The sequence below is a fragment of the Mizuhopecten yessoensis genome, unplaced genomic scaffold, assembly GCF_002113885.1.
Source record: "Mizuhopecten yessoensis strain PY_sf001 unplaced genomic scaffold, ASM211388v2 scaffold716361, whole genome shotgun sequence".
Classification (NCBI taxonomy): domain Eukaryota; kingdom Metazoa; phylum Mollusca; class Bivalvia; order Pectinida; family Pectinidae; genus Mizuhopecten; species Mizuhopecten yessoensis.
In genome coordinates, this window is record NW_018480078.1 from 692,690 (window position 1) to 718,462 (window position 25,773).

The 25,773-nt window shown below is 34.1% G+C and overlaps 2 protein-coding genes across 5 annotated transcripts in view; one reads left to right on the forward strand and one right to left on the reverse strand.

Annotated features, from left to right (window-relative positions):
• The first annotated feature begins 502 nt into the window (after window positions 1-502).
• Window positions 503-24,171, forward strand: LOC110443859. 4 transcript variants are annotated; one of them, XM_021488293.1, is made up of 7 exons: window positions 503-608; window positions 14,781-15,070; window positions 15,323-15,685; window positions 16,097-16,512; window positions 17,439-17,538; window positions 17,751-17,836; window positions 18,065-24,171. In XM_021488293.1, the coding sequence occupies exons 2-7, from the start codon at window positions 14,791-14,793 to the stop codon at window positions 18,128-18,130; spliced, it is 1,311 nt and encodes a 436-aa protein (XP_021343968.1). In that variant the 5' UTR covers window positions 503-608; window positions 14,781-14,790; the 3' UTR covers window positions 18,131-24,171. The 4 variants fall into 4 exon arrangements, with proteins under 4 accessions (XP_021343968.1, XP_021343967.1, XP_021343969.1 ...); XM_021488292.1 differs by lacking the exon at window positions 503-608 and adding an exon at window positions 2,200-2,537; XM_021488294.1 differs by lacking the exon at window positions 503-608 and adding an exon at window positions 2,200-2,371.
• A 244-nt stretch (window positions 24,172-24,415) lies between these two features.
• The window catches only part of LOC110443858 (inter-alpha-trypsin inhibitor heavy chain H3-like), a 38,213-nt gene continuing 36,855 nt past the window's right edge, over window positions 24,416-25,773 (reverse strand). Inside the window, exon 12 of the mRNA XM_021488291.1 lies at window positions 24,416-25,764. Coding sequence (XP_021343966.1) covers window positions 25,463-25,764 — 302 coding nt within the window. The 3' untranslated portion in view covers window positions 24,416-25,462. The remainder of the gene's footprint in view (window positions 25,765-25,773) is intronic.

Below are 25,773 nucleotides of genomic sequence, written 5' to 3' on the forward strand. Positions count from 1 at the left end.
TTTTATGATAACATGTATATTTCATTTTTAGGTGTGTCCAAACCGTTAACAATATATTACCAGCTAACCACCGGATCACGACGAATACTTGACGGTACACATTACATCCTAGTACCAGCAACTAAACCGACAGGATAATGATTTGGTTTTGTGGTTTTGTTGTTTTTTGGTGCTGTTGAAGAAAATTATTGTATTAAGTTAATGTTATGTACGTATTTATGTAATGTTGACATGCATTGTGCTTACAGCTGATACAGGGTCGTCAATCCTGGAATCCTAAGATCTAACACATGCATATTCTCTATTTGATTAATTGGTTCATTATATATATGTGTTAAACGGTACATCTATTTGCAATTAAAAATTCAGCTATCAATGTTAATGATATAAAACCTACATTTGTGGTTACATTGTGCATGTACCTCCTGTCAGGTTACAGGACGTACAGCAGCTATAGGAACTGCTGAACAGACCGTTTACTGGAGATAGTTAGGAAGAACTGACACGTGCTCTAATGTTCATTCTAGCAAGTATGTCTATCTTGTACCTACGCAGATGGCAGGACTGGACGTAAGGGGGAGATTACTTCGTTGACGATTTAAAGAAAGGTACACATTTGTTTTGTTAAAATGATATAATAACTTAGTCTTTTTGTCAGACATAAATAATATTAGAGGTCCTCTGACACGCGATTGGAAATACATACTATCATACAATCAACAGCCCATTAGGTTAGATTGCTGGAATTGTACACGGATTGTCTACATATACAAATGTACCTATTAGAGATCGTGCACGTGCCTGTTTTACTTCACTATGCACATACTGTAATTATTCTTTTGTAAGAGAACCTCAGATACATATAAGAATATACTTATATTATTTATAACACGTATCTTCAGACACATACCAGACTATTAATTCCTCTGTCTATAAAGGATCGTCAAACACATATCTGATTGTGATTATATTCCTTATAAAATATCCACACACACTTACCTGGCTACGATTATGCTGTACTTAAGTGATATACTGTCTTTAAGGGATCCTCTTACGCACACCTGGACATGCCATTATTGCCTATAAAAGATTACCACATACATACCTTGCAATGCTTATACTGTCTATGAGAGCTCTTCAGACACATATCCAGCTATTGTCTATAGGAGTTCCACAGACATATGCTCGGCTACAATTTTATTGTGTATAAGAGTTGATCAGACACATATCTGACTATATTTAAGTTGCAGTTCATGGCTTAAGCTGTCATCATCTATTTTTTTCAAACATAACCTTTAGGAGGTACTTTGTTCTGTTTTGTGATTTTGTGATACACAGATCAAACGTAGTGCAAAACAGATAAGTTGAAAGAAATACTAGGCACACCGGTGTTTAAATACGGGGCTTTGTGTTGTAAGAAATCATATTCCCCAGTATCAATACAAAAGTAGAAAAATTGGTTCAACAAAAAGTATCAGGAACCAAGAAGATGCTAAAAAAGAAATTAAAAAAAAAAATGATGATTTCATTATGCACACCTACGAAAACGCAGTGATGAAACCGGAACCGGAAGTATAATCGTTTCCTGCACCACATATGGCACCCGTTATGGTGTAGTTTTTTGTGAGATTAAGGATAGTACACCATGTTTACCCGACTGGTGAGCGGTCAAAGTAAATGCACTTTTATCAGCCCTCGTTTGATGAATGTCTATTATTACTGGGTATTAGTATGGTTGATTTCACAAATTAATGAGACGAACACATTATGTATCGCGTTGTTTATTGAAACGTCAACTTCTCATTCAAGGTATACATGATAACTTCTTGCAAGTAACGTGATGACATTTTTTATTTATTGTTAAGAACCAACTCTTCTTAAAATCGTTGTGTTCAACACGAACCGTTTATCCAAACTACGTATGCTAATTCAAAATTTGACGTTGGTTTTGTTGGTATGGCGTGTCAGTTTATGTAAGTTACTATTATACTCGTGATATGTTACATGTTACACAGTGCATTGCCACACCTATGATTGTTTTTGTTTATATGAATTTAGTGCATGTTACTCATAACTGTTCATAAAAATTGGCTAGCATGACTATGTGGTCACTTAAAGCATGGCGTAGCATATATATAACAACATCATGACGTCACAAGTAGAAAGGTGTTTCTATCTTAATTACGCAGGATAATTTACGTGACGTCGTAAGTGAGACGCTCGCCTCTGTAACACACTTTTGTCCATATATTAGCTTTGCTTATTGGGCATTCTCCAAATAGCTAGAGGCGATTACAATACGCACCTCGTCTGCTGACACTTCATCTGCTGGGTTCTGGATCGTATGACTGATCGTTTCTGTCACATCCCTGTAAGTAAAACAGGCTTTTATGACAGATTTCACATGTCGTCTGCTTGAGAGGCGCGTGCTTGTTGCAGAAACCTCACGTGCGTTCCAGTCTCTTCCTCTCAAACGTTCAACCGTTCCGATCAATGGGATACTTGTTCATATTAGTCGAGTAGGCACTCCGTCAACTGTGAGTACGCAATGTTCTGATAAAACGTTTGTAACATTATCTCATGTTTTAATCAAATTTTTGATTTGTAAATATTCTAAATAGTTGGTACACGAGGAACTCTATGGCTTTTCATGTCTGATATAGAGAATGCTAACCCCGGCCTTTATCATCGATTTATTTAATGCCAATTGATACAGGTACCTGCAATTACTGGTATTTGTCGTCCTAATTGTCCCTGAATATTGTTTGGAAGTCTTGTAGTTTAATAGAAAAGAACCAACACAAACTATCTTTAGAAAGTCTATGTGACTGTCCGTAGTCTTAAAAAGTCTGGTAGATTAACTTCAGTTGGACTTTGTTGCTTTCTTTGTCCACCAAGCAGCACTTCAATGTGGTTATGCTGTCATGTCTGTGTGATATTTTTTGCCTTAAGATATCTATTTCATATCACATCTATGGGTGTAAATTTTGGTATTTCTTTTAGTTTCTATTTGGTTTTCCCTCTGTTGTGACGTGTATACTTCGTGTCTCATTGCTGATGTGTCTATTTGTTGCCTTCCGTTATTGACGTTTCTATTTTGTATTCCCTACAATTGTTGACATGTTTATTTGCTGTCTTTCCTCCATTGTTGACTTTTCTATTCTGTGTTCTCTCTGTTGTTAATTGATGTGTCCCTTTGAGGATTTGTCTCTTTGCTGTGTCCCATATTGTTGATGTGTCTATTTTGCCCTTTTTATTGTGATTTGTTTAATTTGGTATTCCCCACCGTTTTTGCATCTGATGTTCATCGGTTGGTGTGTCTATTTGGTGTCAACTCTCTCAGTGTATTTTGTATGTTCTGCTTTCTCTTTACCTGTCTTATATAGGTCCCATTTATTGATGTGCCTTTTAGTGCATCTATGTCTCAATGTTGTTATTTCTGTTTGTTGTCGTCTCTAGCTGTTGGCGAATTTGCGTGTTTCCCCTACTCTTCCCGTGTTTGTGTTTCCACTGATAATGTGTCATTTAATGGCACGCCTTTAGTGCGTCCTTTCATGCGTCAATACTGATGTGTCTGATTGGTATCATACTTTCTTAGTGCATTTTTAATCTCCTCTAGTCTCTTTACGTGTTGATGTAATGCCCCACTGTTGATGCGTATTTTATGGCCCTTCTGTTTGTGTTTCTATGTGGTGTCTCATCGGTTAAGTGTTTGTTTGGTGTCACAGCTAATGATGTATCTATTTTTGCTCCACGTGGTTAATATGTTTCCCATCCAAATTTTGTGTTGCAGGTTTGAATTACGTTACTTTTTTTCTTTAACAGAGGTAATGCTTTGCTTCCTATATTTGTGTGTCGATAGCATAACATTTCTCCATTAAAGTAAGGTTGGTTATACATATCATGATCTGCCTGTTGTTGCGGCTAATTACATGGCTATTATTACGGCGTATGTAGATACGCAATGACTGTCTATTTAACGGTTGTACGTGTAACTTACACGTAGTGACATTCGTAGACGGGGTCACTATGAGTAATGGTCCTCTGACATGTTGATGTTATGTATAAGTGTCATACTTATAAATAATTCTTTTCTTGTAAAAAGTTGTATAATTTGCAAATTCGTATATATTTAGATTTAGATCCATGCGGAATTGTTGACAAAAAGGTATTTAAATCTGAATATTCCATTCAAGATCACGGTAGTAATGTTCATTTGATGTGTGCCAATACACTGTTCAATATGCATACTAGTAATGGAATGATATTTGCTAGCAACGCGTGCAGTGCTATAATATATATATATATATATGATATAGATGATGTAATTAACGTTACACCTGTGTACCTCATTATGATATATATTGTAAAAGATCGTACTAAAGCAGCCAATATAAAATGTGCATGATGTGGGTCAAAATTAAAAGTTCAATACTTTGCATAGAGTGATGTCGGAAATGTACTGAAAATAGTGTAGTTTCGAAATCATTTACACCTGACATACTGACCTGCTATAAAGTGTAAAGGCTGTTTCAGTAAATATACTCTTTCTTCCAGGTATATATCAGGTACACGTAATACAATACGCAGCATTTACAAGATATACAGATACCATTTTATAAATACCTGTGGTGTGTCTATATAGGTCATAGAAACACAAAAGACCATATACATAGTGCCAATATAGCGTATTTTGTATGTAAGAGATATTAGTTAAGGTATATTATAACTATAAACGTTAAGTAATAAATATATATTAATTTATGTTTCTTCCATCACTACTTTATGTTGGTCTACTCCTAACGCATTTGATAAACCTTCAAGGAGTTCATCAACATTTCACGTCACACTCATGAGGAATTTTAATGGACAGTTTTATAATTACGTCGTCATATGATAATGCTTTGCGCCTCATCTTTGATTTTGGCGTCAGGATTCAAGGCAATGCAATTGATTTTTCAAACGGAAATCCGAATTATGTAAATTATTGTTTGTTTTAAGATATAATATGAAAGCTAGAGGGAAAACGACACAGGAAATCGTAATGGCTGTGTGTATCCAATTTGCATTTTTTTTTTTATTTTGTAGTTAATTTTCTAATTGTATAAAGAAACTCGAGTTAGGTACACTAACTTGATAACTAACAAGCATTCTTTGGACATTTTCTACGGACATCTTTACTGTTAAACTGTTTAAACCAAAAACATCGATATTGACATCTCCAATTAGCAAAGAGAAAGTTATAGTCGCAAACTCGAATGTAATTATTATACAAAGCATGTAAACGTCTTTGTTTATGCAGGTTTTCAGCTTATTTCAAGGGCGAGTTAGACATGATTCAAACTAGATAATATAAATATTATATACTTATACAGATTATGCAAATGCTTACACTATGTGGAAAAAAAACCATGCATGACATTGATGCAGAAAAAGCATGCTCATTTTAATAAATAATTGCGTGTTCATATAATAAAACTAAACTATTAAAAGAAGTTCAATTTGAAACGGGTTTATCAAGTATATAATATTTATATTAGAATAAACGTGTCTTTAGTTGGTTAAACCGTCAACTTAACACTAAGTATTACATAAGTTACAGGCGATAGCGTATATGGGTCAGTAGGAAAAATTTATTGCTTGCCAACGGCATTTCAAAAAAAGTAGGCCAACTGAAGGCAGTAAATTATACGGCTCCTGCATTAGAGGCTTTAATCTGAAATCAGGTCTCAATCAAAAGTGATGCAAACGCTAGGCATAGTGAGGTTATGTCAGGTTTGAGAAGTCTGCCATTGACAACTTGTATAATCAGCTGAGCTGATGGCTGGGAGTTGATGCATCTGACGTTGACTTGTTTTGATTGCTGAAGGTAAGAGCTCAGTAATTATTGTCCGTCAATATTGCAGATTCCTTACATTTTGATGTGACATCTTGTAAATATTAATGCGACGAAACCATTAGATGCTCTATTGATTCTATATTGTTACGCCTATAAATTATACAGTACAAATATTATTTATATTTTATTGTCCATTTATGTTGTAGACCTTGTAAATGTATAATTAGAAATTGTACGTTGTACGTTATAACACAACTGAATGCATTCATTTCATATCATGTCGAAAGTGTCACTAGAAACCTTTATAAGTAGTGAGTCTTCGTTTAGAATTCTATATAAATAATCTTGTGACTATCGAGACGGGAGGAGGCATTGGAGACATCACATTTCACCCCAAAATATAAACTTATTTATTGTAAACATCTTTAAAAGGTTTTAGTTACATTGTGATTCATAATTATCCAAAAATTGAAAAACATGGATAAATTAATTGGATAAAAATAACGTTGCAACTTGACAATTTTGACTTAAAACGTGTATTTGATGAAACTACTTGAAATCGTTTAATTTGAGTTCACATTCCAAGTAATTACTAATAATTTTCAATTTAAAAAAGTGAATGTGCGTTGAAGTTGATGGAAATAATTTAACTAAGTTTATATCAAAACTATCATGTAGATTTTTAAATTGTTTACATTTTGCAATTTCAAAAAAGTACATATTCACTGTAGTTGATTGTTCTAACATTGCCAAATATATTTCATAAATAGATAAATACGTTGGTTTCATGTTGAATTTATATATTGTCCACCTTCTGTTTATTTCATTTTTCTTCCTGTATCGTGAATATGGTATTCAACAAAAAACTGATAATAAAAAGAAAATTCAATGTAAAAACAACCCCAATTCATATTGCAAAAAGCAATTATAAAAAAGTGACAAACGGCCATTATACAACTACATTTGTATGTCGTGCTCTAATGTCGTAAAGTCGATCTTTATTGGTCAATATCCATCACACATCTTTTTGTGTTGAACAAGCGAAATCTCTCCCCAACTTGACTGGCGGGATACTTGACGACAGAACTATAAGCGCTGTAAATCTTCAATGGTGTGACTTAACACCCAAAGTCTGCATTTCAATGTTGATTTGTCGCTATGACAGACAGAAGAAAGAATCAGTCATCCATGTTGGATGGATACATATAATCTATATCCTTGCGATAAGCAAACTACAATCTTACTCTCTGGTTGATCATTTCTCTTCTCCTCAATATGATATCCATTTCCTTATACAGTAAATAGCCGTAAGAACTCGTTATCGTATGAACATGATCGATATAAACTCGAAGGCAATTATCTTGTTAAGCTTCCCTAATAATTCTTCTAGAAAATACAAGATTCGACATGCTATGTTAAATAACAAAGGAAAGTAGTGTTTCACAATAGACATGATGAAGATTGATGCTACAGCATTATTAATTGAGTCACTAGGCAACCAAAACGACTATTGTATTAAATATAACCATTGTCATTGACCTACTCACTATAAATCACTGTAAACTGATGATTCAGGAAATAAATCGAACGAATCCCTGAACATAACAGTGTTGCTATTTTATTTTATTTTTTTAATACTATGAGGAGAAATTATGATTGCATTTAAGTTAAATTGAACGTTCGATCCAGTTAAGACATTCAAACATCTATCATCTTCAACGGAAATCTTAGCGTTACTTAGGTACATATTTCAAGGAAATAAGAATGAAATGTATTGAAGCGTTTTCATTGGTGGGTATTTCCTGTATGGAGAAATCTGATCGATCAAAGAAATTAAACATTCATGAAACGCTCATGGGATTTATAATCACGTGCCAACGGTTCTTAAACGACATAAAATTCACTAACTTAGAAACTGTAAATGACCATATTCAACCCCTATGTCATATTCTATACCATCACTGACAATAATATATTTCTTTTGTGGATTTCATGTGCATCATCAAAATTGTACCTTGCAAGAAAGAAATGGTATGTCAAGCTTTGCAATATTTTTGAGATGACAAAGAGTTGCCGATTTTGCATTGGTTTATAACAAGGAGTGTCATTTTGTCACTGATATACAATACTCGACACATTGCTCAGGTTTAATTGTCGCCTTGCCGAATTCAGATCTTTGTTCATGGCTCGCGTGGATATTAATGGTGTGAATTCACTTAACCAAAAAATGTTTCTTTCAGTTCAAGGTGTTTCGTATTTTATATATTCATATTGTACATATACGCTGACGTTGTGATATTTGCTTGGCAGTAGCATATTATTTTTTTGATAATATATTTTTGTATGTAACAATTGATTTTATTCTTCAAAAGCGTACTGCTTTCTAGATAGAGCCAATCCTGTTGGTCAATGAGTCATGGAATATATGTCGGTCACCAACGATCATTGTCCTCAATGTAGATTTAAGGTTCACTGGTAGAATGCCTTGGCTACATAACGTTATTTGCCATCAGTGCATCTTTTGATGAAGTAAATGCTCAAAGTAAGTGTGTCATTGTCGATAAAACACATACTTTGTAGTTGTGAATATGAATGTTGTATGTATTCTTTTATTACAATTAAGCAGTGAACATACCGAAAATGTGATATTCTCACCAGTGAAACCATTATTTTTTTCCTGAATGTTACAAAAACAAAATACACATTGTTAGTTCTAAATGTAGTACATCGCTGTAGTGAAGAGTCAGTATGAAAATGTTAGCAAAGTACGAAATTGTATTATATATAGGAAACTTATCGTGACGTAATGGTTTGACAAGTGTGGTTACAACACAATACAATGACCCTGTGGCACACTTCTGTTGATATAGCTCGCAGGTGTTAAATAAATGGATTGCTCTGTAAATAAGGTCAACCTCTCTGCCTCGTTGGTGCTGGACGCCTGGTTAAACAGTGATAATTTGTTGCCCTATAGTTCACAATATCCGTACAAAACCAGTCCCCATTCACTTCCGTGAATTCGGAAGACGTATCTGTCTGATGAGAAAAGGTCGACCAGCTTTGCTGTAGGGTACAGTAGACCAGTCTGGTGTCAGTGGGGCAAGAGGATCTGGTTCTAACGAGACATTACGCCAAAACATTGTTTTTGCTGTGAACACACTGTTGCTTAAGCGAAAATTCACTTCGTTTGCTTTAAATCGCGAGATGTGATATCATGTTTTAAGATTAAAAACGGAAACAACAACAAAGTAAAATTTATTACAATGGATTATTTTTCTAGAATGATACAAAATTAATTGTGGTATTCGTACAAGTTAACACCCGCGAATAATATCATGTCTTATATGCAAAATGTAAAAACCGTGAATAAAATTGACTGCATACACGTGCATATTTGAGTAAAAGATAATGTGTCTTTGTTGTCTGCACTAGTACTGATAGGTCTCGGTATCAGACATTTCTTTGAATATATGGATATATTATATAGAGGCATTTTAAATATTTTTCTTATAAAATTATAACACGCTTCTTAAATTACAACGGTTTTATTTAATTTTTTGAAAAACCCAAACTTTCCGCATAAATGATAAACGAATTTGTTGTTTTTAGTACGTATACACTTTTTAATGATTACCTTACACACGATGAGTGTTTATAAACCGCGGGTCATATGAACGTGAGGTCTGCCTAGTGACGTTTATTAGTTTGAATTGTCAACAGATATGTCATGTCTTTTCACGTGTGAGATACATGTCTGGGGAAACCACATCCATTCATACTTTCTTATGCCCTGCATCACAAGTGTGATTTAAAATTCAAAAATATTTTTCAATGGAACTGACATTTGACATTAGCATTATACAAACGAATTTCCATATGGTCTAGTGACCTGACATTGGCCTGAAAAGCCACACTTCACAGTTTAATTCTGCTGAATAGATTTGAAACGGAAATGATATGACATTTGTTTCACGCGCCATGTCTGGTATGTCTGATGTACACATTTGATTGACAACTGTTGGTGTTGAATCGTAACATTTAATCAAGGTCCAGCAATCAGAGCCATATAAACGGCACTGTATATAGTTTAACAATTATTAATGCTCTACAGTTGTGTTTTATACTTAACGTCTGTTTATTCCTGTTTAATCTTTGTATCAATCGTTACCGAGGGGCCGCGGTGGCCAAGTGGTTAAGGCATCTGACCTTCATCCTCGATACCAGGGGTTACTCTCACTTTCGCTCTCTACACCCCTGGAATATTTCGTAGCGAAATCGAAGGCTCAGTGTGGGCCACCTCGTTGATGAGAAAAGAAGACTGCTTCGATCCTTTGATATACATCAGAAGAATCTCGCGGTCATGTAACGGTAAAATTTGTCTGGCTTTGGTGGTTTATCTCCGGGAATCCCGGCTTTCCTCTACGACATTGTCTTTTTGCGATTACTGATAAAGGATACACAACGCTTGCGCATATCCGGTTGACTTTTAATAACAATCGTGAGAGCTCAATTGCTTGACCATTCAACAAATACACCGGCATAAAATACCCAGTAATGTACCTTTTTATTAAATGCGTGAATACCTGTTTATATACGTATTACTGTAGAAAATAAAGAAATAAGTCCTTGCGAAGGAAAATATAGAATAAAAACAAAAATCTTTCAGATCGTCCGCTAGGCCTTTCTGCCTTCTATGGCTTCTTCAGTATGTATATTACTGTTCATACATACATATCACTGTACCCAAAACGGAACGCTTTCAGTTAAATATTTATGTATTTCATACCATGGTATCAATTCCAAAAATGTTTGCCAATTTTTCATAAATAGACATCATCTTCTTAGAAGTTTCTATTATAAGTTAATGTTTCCGGCACGTGGATCTATAAATCGACCGCGAAATACTATTAGGGTCAAGTTGGCTCTTGAACAGATGAAACTGTATCCCGAAAAGGACACTTTGGTATTTTGGCTGCAATTGTGGGATAAGCGCTCAATACAAGCAGACTAAAACACATACTCAAAATATTTTAGACTAAAAACGGAGGTTCTGGTAATGTCCCCTCTAAAAATAAGTTAAAAAAAGAAATCATTCTGAAAATGATATCCAAATAAGAAAATTGAAACAACGCCAACAGCCAATCAACCCGAAATGCAGTTGAATTGTTGAATACATAAAAGTACCTCTTTGAATTACATGTCAATTTCCTGGCCTGTTTTCCCAGCCGTGTTCTGTTTGGGGTTCACTGAAGTTCAACTGAACTATGAAATTAAACGAAGCGGTGAGACTAATGTATCACTGAGATCATGGTATGGGTACATTGCATGTATGTGGGGTAGTATGCTGGGGTAAGACATGCTTAGGTTTATTTGGCATTTATCGCTGAATAGGACTATGTATGCGAGACATTGTTAAATAACCAAAATTACTAAAATAAAATAAAAAGACTATATCCGTACAATTCGATATGAATATTATCATACCATGTATCATTGACTTATATGAATCGAAATAAATTCAATGTTTACATTGCAAACCTGAAATGAAAATCACTTAACACCATTAAAACTCTGTATACAGGTTTTAACTTAATCTTGATTGGTTATCTATATTAATAACGTGTGGGAGGGGCAATGATGGATGTATCGATATAAATTCTGTACGTGCCGAAAAAGACGGGGGAGGCTGCCGAAAAGGCCAATAAACCATAGCATGCTGTCAACTAACCTCTCACTTCCTTACAATAGTGAGATATTCTCTCATAACCTTCAGTTTTATATAACCAACCGTAAGAAGATGATGGATCATATAAAAACCTATAAATAGTTAATATCTGTATGTATTGATTTATCATTATACAATTAGACTGGTGGTGATGAGAGATGTCTGTGAAATGTGAATTTCATAATATTCAAATCAAATATCTTTCTTAACCCATTCACCCCTGAAGTCGCATTTGAACCTTACCAAATCAAAGACTGGGCAAATTCAGATTGAAAATATAGGGGTGAATGAGTTAAACAACTACCAGCTATGTTGGCCTGATATGCCGCGGTATGCGCAGGATGACGTTTAGTGATGTACGTGCACATTCCCACACGACCTGATTGACGTTCTGACATTGCTTTATAGCCGTATATCGATACCTTAGCATTCCGTGAATGCGTGGGTGGGTTAATTAACAGCAGGTCGATCCAATAGATATATATGAAAATTAAATATTGAATTATCACAGTGATTTTTTTCATGGAATTATATCCCTTAGGTAAGACCATCTTTTTCACTTTGATTTAAAAAAAATATTGTTTCCTTCATCAGATTTATTTGAATGAATGAGAATTATGACTTTTTCCTTATCAATTTTAACATATTATTTAATGATAATATTCAAATTTAATCAATGTTTTAAAAACTAATTATTAGCAATAACACCGTTTGTGAATAGAGATAAATAGTTTTCATCGCTACGTTAGATTAAATGCAATTGAAGTTGAGTGATTTTCACGTTACTTAAAGCTCACGATCATAATTATCTTAGAATTCTGTTATGGTGCTTTTCATACTTAGTGTACCATTATAACAATATCACGTGTGTAACATGAGGCGCCTCAACTCCCTATCGGCGACTGTCTATTCTTTTGATGTACTCCATTTTACATTCGTTTGAAATATTGAACGTTATTTAGTTAGGAATGTGATTTTTTAAATCATTCTATATTTGTATAAGTTTTCCATTGCAATTGCTTAAAAGTGTTGCTACAGGACAGAATCCGTAAATGCATTCGTATTAATTCAATCAAAATATCTTTACATTTGAAATATAAATAAATCGTGAAATGTCTTTGATGCAGCATTAATTATGCGAATAATAAATACAGGTACATATTTTAATATTATGAACAATGTTGAATGACTGTTCTTCAAACTTTTATTAATTATTAGTTATTGATTATTGCTTATTTAAGTCTGAATCAATATTATCAAGCATATTCATTGGCAACAAAGTCTCCCTGCCAACTAACACACAAATATTGATCACATGAGATGTACGTGAGTTTATAGTACAAACAGCTTGTTATTATTAAATGAAAGGAAATGACGTAATCGTCTACGTCCATTTATAAAATCATATTTGAAAAAAATATTATCGAACTTAACGTGCCTCCTGGATCAAAATTGCAGTTTATCATCTCAAATTGCAGTGACAGAAAAACCTTTTATCTAAATGATAACACTTATATTTACAACATATTATCATATATATTTGTATATCAGATGCAAGTAGATACCTCAATGTTTTCATACAAACAGAAGTTAATTATCCCTCCGTTAACACAATAAAAGTCAATCTATCACGTACAGAAAGGCTAGAATGTTTTTATTACCAACAAAAGAAGAGTTAATTACGATTGTTATTTATCACCAACACGGGAGACAGGTCATTATATATTAGAAGATAATTTAAGACTTAAGCTATAAAATGACACTACAACACGTTCTGGAGTGTTATGCACGCTTTTATATGGCGTCCTGACCGTACCGGGTCAGCTGATATATGATATAACGAGAAGTGGAAGGAAGTCTCGCCTTTTCATAGTGGAAGTGCTACCTTATAATCGGCTAGTAAACGCTAGTGTTTTGTAAGTATTGTCAGCTTTCAGTAATAATGCTAAATATATCAAATAGATACTAATTATACTTTCAATATTATAATATATATATTATACTCATCACTTCAAAGGAATCTTGTATCATATGAATCAGTCGACTGGTTACGTTCCTTTAGAAACGATTTTTTGTCAAATATATATTATTCTTTGAATTGGGTTATAACCGCGACATTTGCCTTGATATAAGGTAGAAAGAAGATTTTAACGAAAAAATAAAATAAAGAAAAAAATTGTAAAATGGTTAGTTGATCATTTAAAGTTAAAAATCTTACAGTTGCGTTAACGGAATTTCACATTAGTAGAACTGTAGATTAAACATCCTACCGCTAAGACATCTAAGTTGATATACCAGACATTTTCTAAAAGAATGCTTGCATAAACCTATTGTCAGAGTGGAACAAAAGGAAGAAGTGAATCATACGCGCTGTAATATCTATATGTGTGTTATATATTCTCCTGAGATTACGCATTTTGCACTCTCGCATTTTCGCTTTTTGTTTGCAACAAGCAGCGATATCTTGTATACATGTAATGTACATGTCACTAATATGAACTTGTTTTATTTCCATGGCTTAACCTATGTGTGGGAATTTAAATCAATTTCAAGAATGAATTGCACTGGAGTTGCCTCGTGGCAATAATTTGCATTTGTTATGAATATCCAACAGTAAAACAATCTAAGGTATTTCAGGATTAAATCTCGAATACAACCTATATTTATGGTTATGATACATTTTTTCACTTGACTTTTGCATATGGTAAGTACACTTTGACCTTTTATGGAGTTGTTGTACTAAGCTCATCCTACTTTTACTTTTATTAATGGCGGTATTGGGTTCTCCAAGGTTCAAACTTAATTAAATCAAACTGTCAATGAGAAGAGATTAAACTTTCCAACAAAAGAAAAGAAGATGTATCATTTGAATTATTCATAGCCATAAGTATGATCTCCCGGCAGCTGCGACATAGCTTAGGTGATTGTAATACGATGGGTCACAACGCAGCAGATGAACTGAAGCGTCAGCATAAATGTCCTCATCCAGAGTAGATACACATTTTGTTACAGTGCATGTGTTTGACTCTGGAATGTGCATAGTGCTGTGTGCATCAATTTAATTTACGTATCTGCTGCGTGCACCACGGAAAAACGAGGTTTGTCGCCTATTTATTCTTTTGAATGAATGCATGATTATCATATCGTGGGGTTTGGAGTGTTAAAATGCACTAGCGAATATATGTATTCATGCTCACCTGCATATTTGAATTTCAGACGCTAAATAATGGCTAACCGACTGACGTTGATCGGGATGGGAGTGCTACTCTTGACCATGGCTGTGTACTTCACATCAGGCGCCCCGGCCACTCACACCATGCAATCTACCTCCGTAATTAGGCATCCAAGAGCTGTTGGTGCTTCCCCTCAGAATTCCATTCCTGTTGTTACTACTTCTACCTCAACAACTCCCTCCCTTCCTCAGGACGCACCGGAAACCACAAAGAAATCCACAACTGTTCGTGTCACCAGGTCGACGTTGCGGCCAACATCGACTTTTGATCCAGGTAACGCTGGACTTATTTGCAGCTTAATTTTAACCTTTCATTTACATTTTCTATATCTGATACATGCAATAATATATTTTAAGCAAACAGAGGGCAACATTAGTATTCTAATTATTTCAAAATATATCATACTTACAATGCTGTTTCATTGCTCATTATTTGAGAAGGGGTACTTGTTATTTCGATTTGTTGTAAATAAGTAAATAATGTAAACTAGTAAATAATCCGATGTCTTGCCATTATATCAATCAGGTTGCATGCACAGGCCTCATCCAACAAATCCAAGACTGTTTGAAATAGCACGGACACCTAATCACTTCGAAGGCGAGTACCAGTCGTGCGCCTCCACGTTAGTATGGAACCAAGCGAATTGTGCTTGTGACTGGCCGACGGTCGTGTCCCTGAAGGATCTTATGTGTGGGGAGTACCGCAAACATCCCGACTCAAAACGACCATGGATGTACCAAAGGCTTGTCAACAGAGAATGGATAGATTACTCTTGCAGTGTGTTTATCAGGGGGCTCTTCTCAGAACAAACGTGTAAATGCAACTACGGACCAAGCATTGAAAGCCAGACCACAATACAAATTCCCAAAACGGACCCAGTACCGAAACGTAAGTAGGCAAATCACTTAACATATTCAAAATCATACTTTAGTAAAATAACATGAATGATACTTTGGTTTATACATTTTCAATACAGTCATATCCCAATGCTTTTTTAATATAGCCAAATCTTCAACCAATACCATTCACCCAACGACATCATGGTAATTAATATCACGAAAGACAACATTGTTGGTACCATCGAAAAGATATCGATGATTCTGAATAGTCGACGGATTAAACGCATTCAACCAAAAAAGAAATTTAAGAAGTTGTTCTTTCCATTCAGTTTCGGATTACGAAATAAAATAAAATAACCTTCCTAAACACAATGGTTGTCGTTATGAATATATATTGATGCATTAATGTATACTTACACATTGGGTCAAGATAAACAAATGTCTGTGTTCTTCATTCCAGAGATATCCAAGTGTGTTGTTGTTGCAAACATTACGATGGACATACGTGTCAAAGACGACAGCGGGGGTCATTTGACACTATCCAGGAACTCTCACATTCGGATTACAAACAGAATTAACGGATCAAAGGGTGGATCAGCCCTTATACGCAGGTCACCAATCGAAGTAGAGTCGTTCTATGCAAACGATCTCACTGACACTGTGCGATTTGCATTTAATTTTAAGATACACAGATTCAGCATAAACTCGAGACGTCACATGGTCCTTGTGAGCAATGGATGCTGGTCTACGTCAACGTCTATGAGGTATAAGATAAGACCGTCAGTGGAGATCCGCTTCAGGCCTTTCGACCAGACATTCGGGATTTCATTTGAAACAATTGGAAATCGAGTCATCAAAAATATTAGAGGAAATAGAGTGAGTACTGCATTAACAGGTTTCATGAGAAGGAATCGCTGCTTAGAGGAAAAACAAATAATTGTGTAATAAATTCTTATGGAATGATAAGTTAAAATTGTGTAAAAAGAAAGCAGAATACAATCGGATGAAAATGGAGGTTGCGCGAGGATCATCTGAAAGTGTTTAAAGCATAATATTTAGATTTTAGGCTAGTCCCTAGGTTCGTCTCGTTTGCGTTGGGATCACTCTAGTGTGTTGACGCTATTGTATATATATTATCCTAGTGAATTGGCGTTGTGTTATATATTGACCTTGTGTGTTGACGCTATTGTATATATATTTACACAGTGAATTGACGTTGTAGTATATATTGTCCTAGTGTGTTGAGGTTATTGTATATATTGTCTTAGTGTGTTGACGCTATTGTATATATTGTTCTAGTGTATTGAAGTTGTGGTATATATTGTCCTTGTGTATTGAGGTTGTGGTATATATTGTCCTATTGTGTTGCCACTATTGTATATATTGTCCTATTGTGTTGACATTATGGTTTGTGAAGCTATCCTTGTTTGCAGATACGATTTTTCTGATCAATGTTTATTGTAGCTATGGTATTTTATCCTTTTGAATATTGACGTTGTTGCTTAATTTTTTGTTTTTGACGATGTGTAATTTTACGTTAACACACATTCACCACATTTATTACGTCGTTTTTGACATTACTTAATAGAAATACCATCTTTTTGTATTGAAGCTGTGCTTTATTATATATAATCGTCCTTAAGCATTGTTTATTACCACTATGGAATATGTATTTTGCCCCTAACTGTTATCTCAGTGCTTCATTATTTTCTATTCTAACTTTGATTTTTGTTAATCAGATATATATAAATAACTTGGTATTTTGACGGTTTAATAAATATGCTAACAATATTATTTTCCAGGACAGGAATGGCTGGTACAAAGTCGTGATATACCTACAGGATAATACCCTTAAGTTACTAGTCAACAACAAAACAGTCTTCACTAGAACGGGAATGATAGGTAAGCATATTAATCGAATTATATAAACTACTTTTCGGTTTCCCTTTATACGTGGTAAGAAAGAAAAAGAACGAAATGTGATATGTGTATCATTTTTCATGGGAAAGGATTAAAGAAAAATGTAAAAGGATTTACACATCAATGCCAACAGTATTATGGTGTTAGTTATGATATTCTTTGCTGAATGATTAACATACACCTCACTATTACAGGTGCCCTTCGGAAGCGTGACTGTAAATTGACGATTGCTGGTTCCCCCTATCAAGCGATGGACCATTTTGATGGATATTTTGACGAGGTTAGTATCGCGACGATTGTCAAAAAGTTATTTATATGACAAAAGTGTACCGCATACTTGAAAATGTTGACAATGATCACGGTAAATGATGTTTATTTTTTATATTTTAAGAAATACTTGAGGAGTGCCTGCAATTGCAAACTTAATATTAATGTATGTAACGTTGTGAAACACTGCTTTAAATTTTGTCTCGCAAGAAACAATCACAATTACATTGTTTTTTTACAGTTTCTCAGTGTCAAGCAATGTAGATGCGATTGTATGAATAGCCCTTCAAAGAATTTACCAAACTGACATTTATTGGAGGAAAACTTTGCAGCAGCATACAGCTCTGAAAGATCATTGAAGTAGCTAGTGCACCTCAAATACCGTTCACACACGAATGTCCACAGTTCGCCATATCATTCATCGGCAAATACCGATAACATCCGGGTGATCTTAGCTAGCTGTGCCATACATCGGCCGACATAGCTTCCATCGGATGTCCACAGCTAGGCATCGCAAATATCGACAAAGACCAGTTACATTTTGGCGCTCTCAGCTAGCTTACATTTAAAGTATGTTAACATCAAGTTATACTGAGCCAGCTTCAACCTACATCGGCAAATACTGTTTATACCCGGTGTTCACAACTGACCATGATACACAACACACGATTTCAGAGAAACGCTTTTGTCCGGATATTCACAAATCCTAGGAAATGAGATTTGACCTTTTGGCATGTTTGGTGTGTTGGCAGAAGATCAGAATATTCATCTTGGCAAGAATGCAAGAGACAGAGGGAACAGTTTTGTATTGCAGTTGGATAAGTTACAACGAATTATCAATAACTGCTATTGTTTCCCCAACAGGAAACAACAGTTGGGAATGAACCGATAACCTCGGTTTCAACAATGATACCTAAGATGCACAATAGTTAGTGCCAATAATACTCGAAAAATCTACATTCATATATTTATATATGCATATATTTATTTATATTTTAGCGATATGTCAACAGCATCAGATTGATATCAGCTTTTATACAACTCACGATTCATAAAAACAGAACATTTATGTGCAACGGACTTGGTCAACTGATGTATTAATGCGAACATTTAGGTTATGTTTTGGTTTCACATGAATTATGTAACAAATGCTAAGCTGATACGCCAGAGATGAATACGTATGGAGTTTTTCTGACGGTTCTGATTGCAGGGCTGTGATATTTGACAGCACTGGGTCCTCGGAACTATCGAGGCGATAAACCACAATCCGGGTCAGGTGAATGTCATTCAATTGTGGTGACCAGGTCAATTAACAAGACAGAATACATGAATGAAGTATGCTAATTACAAATTTGAATATTTTCAAATGATATATAACTTTCATTCCACTTAGACGACATTTATATTGCTTACAGGAGACAATTAATGTTTGGCTAGAATATTGTCACTAATTTTAATTTATTTTTTCAAGTTTAATGAAAATGATTTACTATAAATTATTCAAATCATGCATATGTCAATAAATCACCAATGACAACACACAAAACGTACTTTCATAAGGGACTTGTCCTAATTTATATCAATATGAAATATATTACAATAGATGCAACCAATTAAGTAGGTTCCTATTAACACATATTTTATAACTATGGCACTGGAGTATTATTACTGACATCATATCAACAAAGTTCGACAGAACGTTCAGTTATATAGGTGATGAGTTCACAAGACGCCTTGTTTTAAAAAAAAACCACTGATATACTGTGCGTGATGTAAGGGGACAGAAGCCTTACTTTTCCATTGATGAGATGATGTATTTATTTAGCTAATCATATATTAAGTAATTGACTTATATTTATCTGAAAATCGCATGTGCCAAGAATATAAAATCTTCATGATCGTTCATTAACACATCGATTAATTCATTGTTCATAGTGAAGAATAAACCATGCAATAAGCTCTGAAGCACTGTAAGGTATCGGACCGAAAGTGTTGAGGTATGCAGTACCATTTCAGAAGGAATTCGCAATAGCAGATTACGTTTTAAAGTCCCATATCTGTTTCGTTGTTTTTTTATATTTATCTGGTATATGTTTATAGTTTATGTCATTGTCAGCATTATGTGAATATTAAATTACTCTGATCTTAAAATGAAAATGATGTATAATATATGAATGGTCATCGTTTATAGTATGTTTGTCTATATTATAATATTGAGAAAATCTTTAACGACGTGAATATGCTCTGACAGCTTTTTACGGAAATGTTTTGTTGATTATAATATGCCACGATTTTATAGTATATCAATTACTACTTAATATATGTAATACCTCAAGTTCAAAGTATACCATACTTATGTTTTGTTTTAAGATTGTGTGAGATGGAGGTGTATGGCTAATGGCCGTGTACAAACATCTACCCATTGATTATTAAACTTAATAAACTAATAAACCATAATTATATTGTTAATTTATATTTTGCATACAAGAAAAGTTGGTATTGTGTAAATGCCATAATGTACCATTATTTAGGTTGTATACAGAAACCTTATTATTAGAAAAGTCAGTAAAATCCTGTATAGAATATACAGTATATATATATACATATTAAATTACAAGGGACAAAACTCCATCAAATGAATGTCAGGATGTGGCAAGTGTGAAAACTGACACATCATTGTTTTAATAAGGTCTATCTTCATTTATACTAATGTAATGACCGATCAATTTATACCAATGTTATGACCAATCAAATTATACCAATGTAATGACAAACAGATTAAGTCCAATGGAATGGAAAATAAAAATTTACAAATGTAACGACCAATTAATTTAGTCTAATCGTATGACCAATTAATTTAGTCTAATGTAATGACCAATTAATTTATTCCAATGTAATGACCAATTAATTTATACCAATGTAATGACCAATCAATTTATAACCATGAAATGACCGATTGCTTTATACCAATGTAATGACCAATTTCTTTAGTCTAATGTAATGACCGAATTATTTAGTCTAGTGTTACATGCCATCATCCCTGCTATTACAGTTGATAACCCAATGTCATTTTTACATATAGTGGATCATTAAATAAATGCATCCATTTATAAGTAAAGCTACTTGCTGTTTTTTCCAAGAAGTCACCGATCTACACTTAAGATCTGGTCGTCGTCGTGAACTGTTTTTAAACTCTGGGATCTCGGCATCGGCTATGGTTAAAGACAAATGTATTAAAGTTTCCTAAATTGTCGTTGGTGATCTACATGTTTCTCTGCAAATATCATAGGTGTTACATGTGTCATTTCTTTCAATATGGTGTCATGTCGGATCCTCCTATTGTCTTTTTATTTGACTTTTAACTAGATTCTTTGTGTTGACGCTTTTTTACTCTTATTTATTTCAGAAATATAAGAATATTTATTGATAAGTTTGCAAATTGGTATATTTATCAAAAGCATGATAAAACGTAAGGGGGAGAAGGAATAGTAAGAAGAAGGAAGAAAAAAAGAAGAAAGAGAAAAATAATGCAATAAAGCATGGATAAATCCAAAGAATCGTTCAGTACAAAGTATATGTTCTGGTATAAGGGTCTGCTAATTAAGTTGAATATGACTGACTTTATAGTCTATGGATTCCAGTGGCCTGTCTATATAGACAGGACTGTAAGTTATTACCTGGCTGACAGTCGGTCATTGATTGTTGTTCTGATAAAAGATTTAAACATAATTAGACCTCAAACAATCTAGCCAACTTGACAGATTTATAGCGGCAAATGTACGCCGTTAATAGTTTTATTGTGATAAGAATATTGATTGAAGATGATATTTCGTACAACTGACACGCTACGTGAAGGAATGTAGTAAAAATCTATTTATACCAGGGAGTGTACAACTAATGCCACACCTATCTTATAGACAAAAGACACTCTTTGTGCAACGGATCACACTGAGTGAAGACAAATTAATTGGATATCAATTAATTGTGAAAAAACGTAAAAGACAACACACTCCGTCATAACACATGACACCTGTAGCACGGAATTGTAAATTATGTCAGAGGCAGACGTTTTCTACCGATCGATCATATTAAAATGTCCTGTCAATCACCAAAGATTCAGATTCTTTGAGAATCTGTGTTGATTGTATCACGTGTTACACACAGTTTGCTTCGGATGTTTTTAATGGATAATGCGTTTTGTATATGACTTTCTTGCCATATTTCAGATTACGGAACATCTGAAATAGAAATATGTGCCACAACAAGTTTTTATTTAAATCATTTGATTCTTGATCACCTTTAAAACCGTTTTTATTCTTTTTTAAGTTATGTAATTATCATCCTCTTAAAATACTGCATTATCTTTGGATTTTCTCATATTATTTTTATTTTTCTAAATGACATTTTTAATGGGCTATGTCTGGTAACCAACGACGACGCATTTTGTCTCATATGTTCTTATGTCTGAAGGCTCTTACTTCTGCGCCAAATTGTTTCGTATTCTTCATTAATGGATGGAATGTGCGTAAAGCTAGGACAAATATCGTATATATCATGTCTTTGGAATTTGTTTTATTAAAGTTGATAAGAAAAACACGTATTCGCCTTCTCTTCGAAGCGATTTTACTATTTATTCTGTTGTCAGATGCAGGACTTTTATTCGTGTATGTTATCAGAGTTTTCTAAACTGGAGACACTTTGAAGTATTAATCATCTATTCTATTTTGTTTTATTTTGCTGGTAATCTCCTTTTTTTAAATGAAGATATATACGCTAAGGCTTAGGTCTTGTGTGGTCCTTTTACTGTTATGACGTTTTTCCAATTATGAAGCAGGAAACACTTTTCCGCAAATTATTCACTCTTCTGGTGTTTTAGATGGTTTATTTAATACTTGCATTTGTTGATTTTGATTATCGTCTTTAAGGTCCAATTGTTTTCCTTGTCTGTCGTAAATCAATTTTATGCATGTTTCGACGTAATGATCTGGCTTTCCCTCCAATTTTGCAACAGATAGATGATTTTCTATAGGTAAAATCATCTAGCAAATATAATGTTAAAATAGCCTGCTGGTGATTTTCCTAGCCCCCAAGGCGTGCCGTAACGTTGATAGCCACAATAATCTCTTTAGAGAAGTGATATGGTTCACAATATACGCTCTTTACTTATTATTAATTTGAAAATAACGTATCCCCCTGTAGTTTTAAAATTAATCTAATAATTTATGCACCTCCTATTCTGGTTTCAATTGTAGTTAACAACATTTTGGATATTTGCCTTTATGGCCCCTAGCATTACCCATTGGGCCTAGAACGATAAAACAGCTGAATGATGATGTGTAATTAAATTTTGGCATACTTTATTATTATTATCAAATTTTAATAGGACAATCACACGTTCTTCTCTTACGGTCATCTTTGATGACAATTGTATAATTTATATGTTTTAAGAATTCTCTAATGAAAATGTATAAACCCAAATTGTGGAAATGAAAAGACACGGATTGTACACCGGTATAGCGATCTATTCATGGTAAACAACACAACTTCATCAACAGCAAAAACATTCATGAACCTACATATAAAAGGCAAGGAAATAATGACCGAAGGATGATTTCCTATATTCTTCAATGGGGAGGAAAATAGAGGTCACAGTAACCTTATTATGAAGGACGACAAAAATTCATAGATACACGTAATTGAAAGCACATAGCCTTATCTAAAAGTGTAGCAGAAGATTTGTCAAATTTCATTTGAATATAAGGGAACTATGGTTCGGAACCACACGGACAACATGAACAAAACATACACCCCTTTTTCAAGCGGGGTTATAAATAATGTCTATGCATCATAAATTGTGTAACTAGCAGCGAATATAATTTATCATTTCTCTCATTTATAAAAAAAATCTGATTTACTTCTGTCAATGACGTATGCTGTATCACTTCTGTCAATGAGGTATGCTGTATTACTTCTGTCAATGAGGTATGCTGTATTACTTCTGTCAATGAGGTATGCTGTATCACTTCTGTCAATGAGATATGCTGTATTACTTCTGTCAATGAAGTATAATGTATTACTGCTGTAACTGAGGTATGCTGTATTGTTTTTTGTCAATGTGCAATGATATATTACTCTGTCAATGAGGCGTGTTGTATTACTTATGAGAATTAGGTGTGCTGTATTACTTCTGTCAATGAGGTATACGGTATTCCTTCTGTCAATGATGTATGATGTATTACTCTGTCAATGAGGTGTGCTGTATTACTTCTGTCAATTAGGTGTGCTGTATTCCTTCTGTCAATGAGGTATACTTCTTCCTAGGACGCGGACGAAAGTGATGTTTACATGCAGGGGTTTTTCAAATATATATTTGTCTTTGGTGTTCCGGCCGCTTCATTAAGTTTGATTTATACATAACTTTAATATAAATTACAAGGATGATGTTAACAGGATTATAAAATATTTATATATTGTAAATACATTGGACCTAAAATAAATGTCTGTCTTATGGAAAATAAACCATATCTTGTGTATACACATCATACAGATGGCTCCATACGACCAACGTCGGCGATCTTTTGATTTGTTTTCCTTCTCTTTTTCTCTGTCTTCCTACTGAATGTGTTTTCAGACACAGATTTGTGCGGTTTCATGATGGTAATCTCTTTTTTTTTTCCTTTCGTGTCACCTCGGTTTTGTTGTTCAATCTTATTATTGACTTCTAGTTCTAATTAAGTTCATAACAGTGTCCGCAGTGGTATATATTTTCTAATATAATTGTACCTGCTGGTCAGGTATATTTTTATTATTGATTACAGGAAAGTTTGACAATTTTGTAGTGTGGAAACCTTTGCGTTTTTCGAGTTGAATAAATAAGCGTGAAAAAGGTCTCCACGTGAACTTTTATATATTTTTATATATAGATCTATAGAATTTATATTGATTTCAGAACCATTCCCAAAACGAAAATTTCCACAACGCGATCACGACAAAGAGTCTCATCGCGAAAATTTCTATACCACGGTCAGTTTAAACGCAAAATTTTGCACTTGTACAATTATGTCTTACCGATACCATGCTTTCTACGTAATGATCATATATTTTCAAACTCACATCTACAATATATTTTAATTATATCTGTTTAAATCTTTAAATTTGCAAAAATTCAATTCGTTTTCTACAGGCAAAGTTAAAAAGCAGATACATCTCATGAACAAGTATGAAATAAATGTATTTCACAGAAACATGAAATATTGATGCATTGTCTGGTACAACATCTGCAACACTAAACATCATATATAAAAACATAAATAACGTGTATGTATTTTGTCAATGAGTGTTCGACAATATATATTAAACTGCCACGAAGCTCTATTAATATTCCAGCAATGGCATTACAATTGACGTATATGTCTATAGTCCACAGACTATACAAGTCAGTTGTTACCATTCATATATATTGCACAATGTTGCATGATAATCAAGAAAATATTATATGGCCAACGTTTAAACATAAACCAATATTTTTCAATAAAATATTAACACTGTAGAAAGTTTCCTAAAAGAAAACAAAATATTTGCCTTGCGACATAGTACTTAATATCTCAAATCATTCCAATTTCGCCATTTTTAATCCGGATCACTGTGAGCCGCTTATCCTCTTCATAATTCGTTTCCGGCGTCCCTTGCGTTTTGAAGTGACAGTAGAGTTTTTGTCGCGCACAAGATAGTCTCTATAGCTCCCGTCCAGAAGTTTCTTGCCGTTCCTCTGTACCATCCAACAAGGCGTGTCCCTGTTTGTAGCTAGATTGAGACGCGTCCCAAGAGTGGCTGTCAGTTTCCTTGTCTTTTTGGTATTTCCCTTCACCAAGAGCTTGCCTCTGGTTTTACCATCCACTTTCTTGGTCTTCCTCAATGATATGCGTCTATGAAGAAGTTGACCTAAAATAG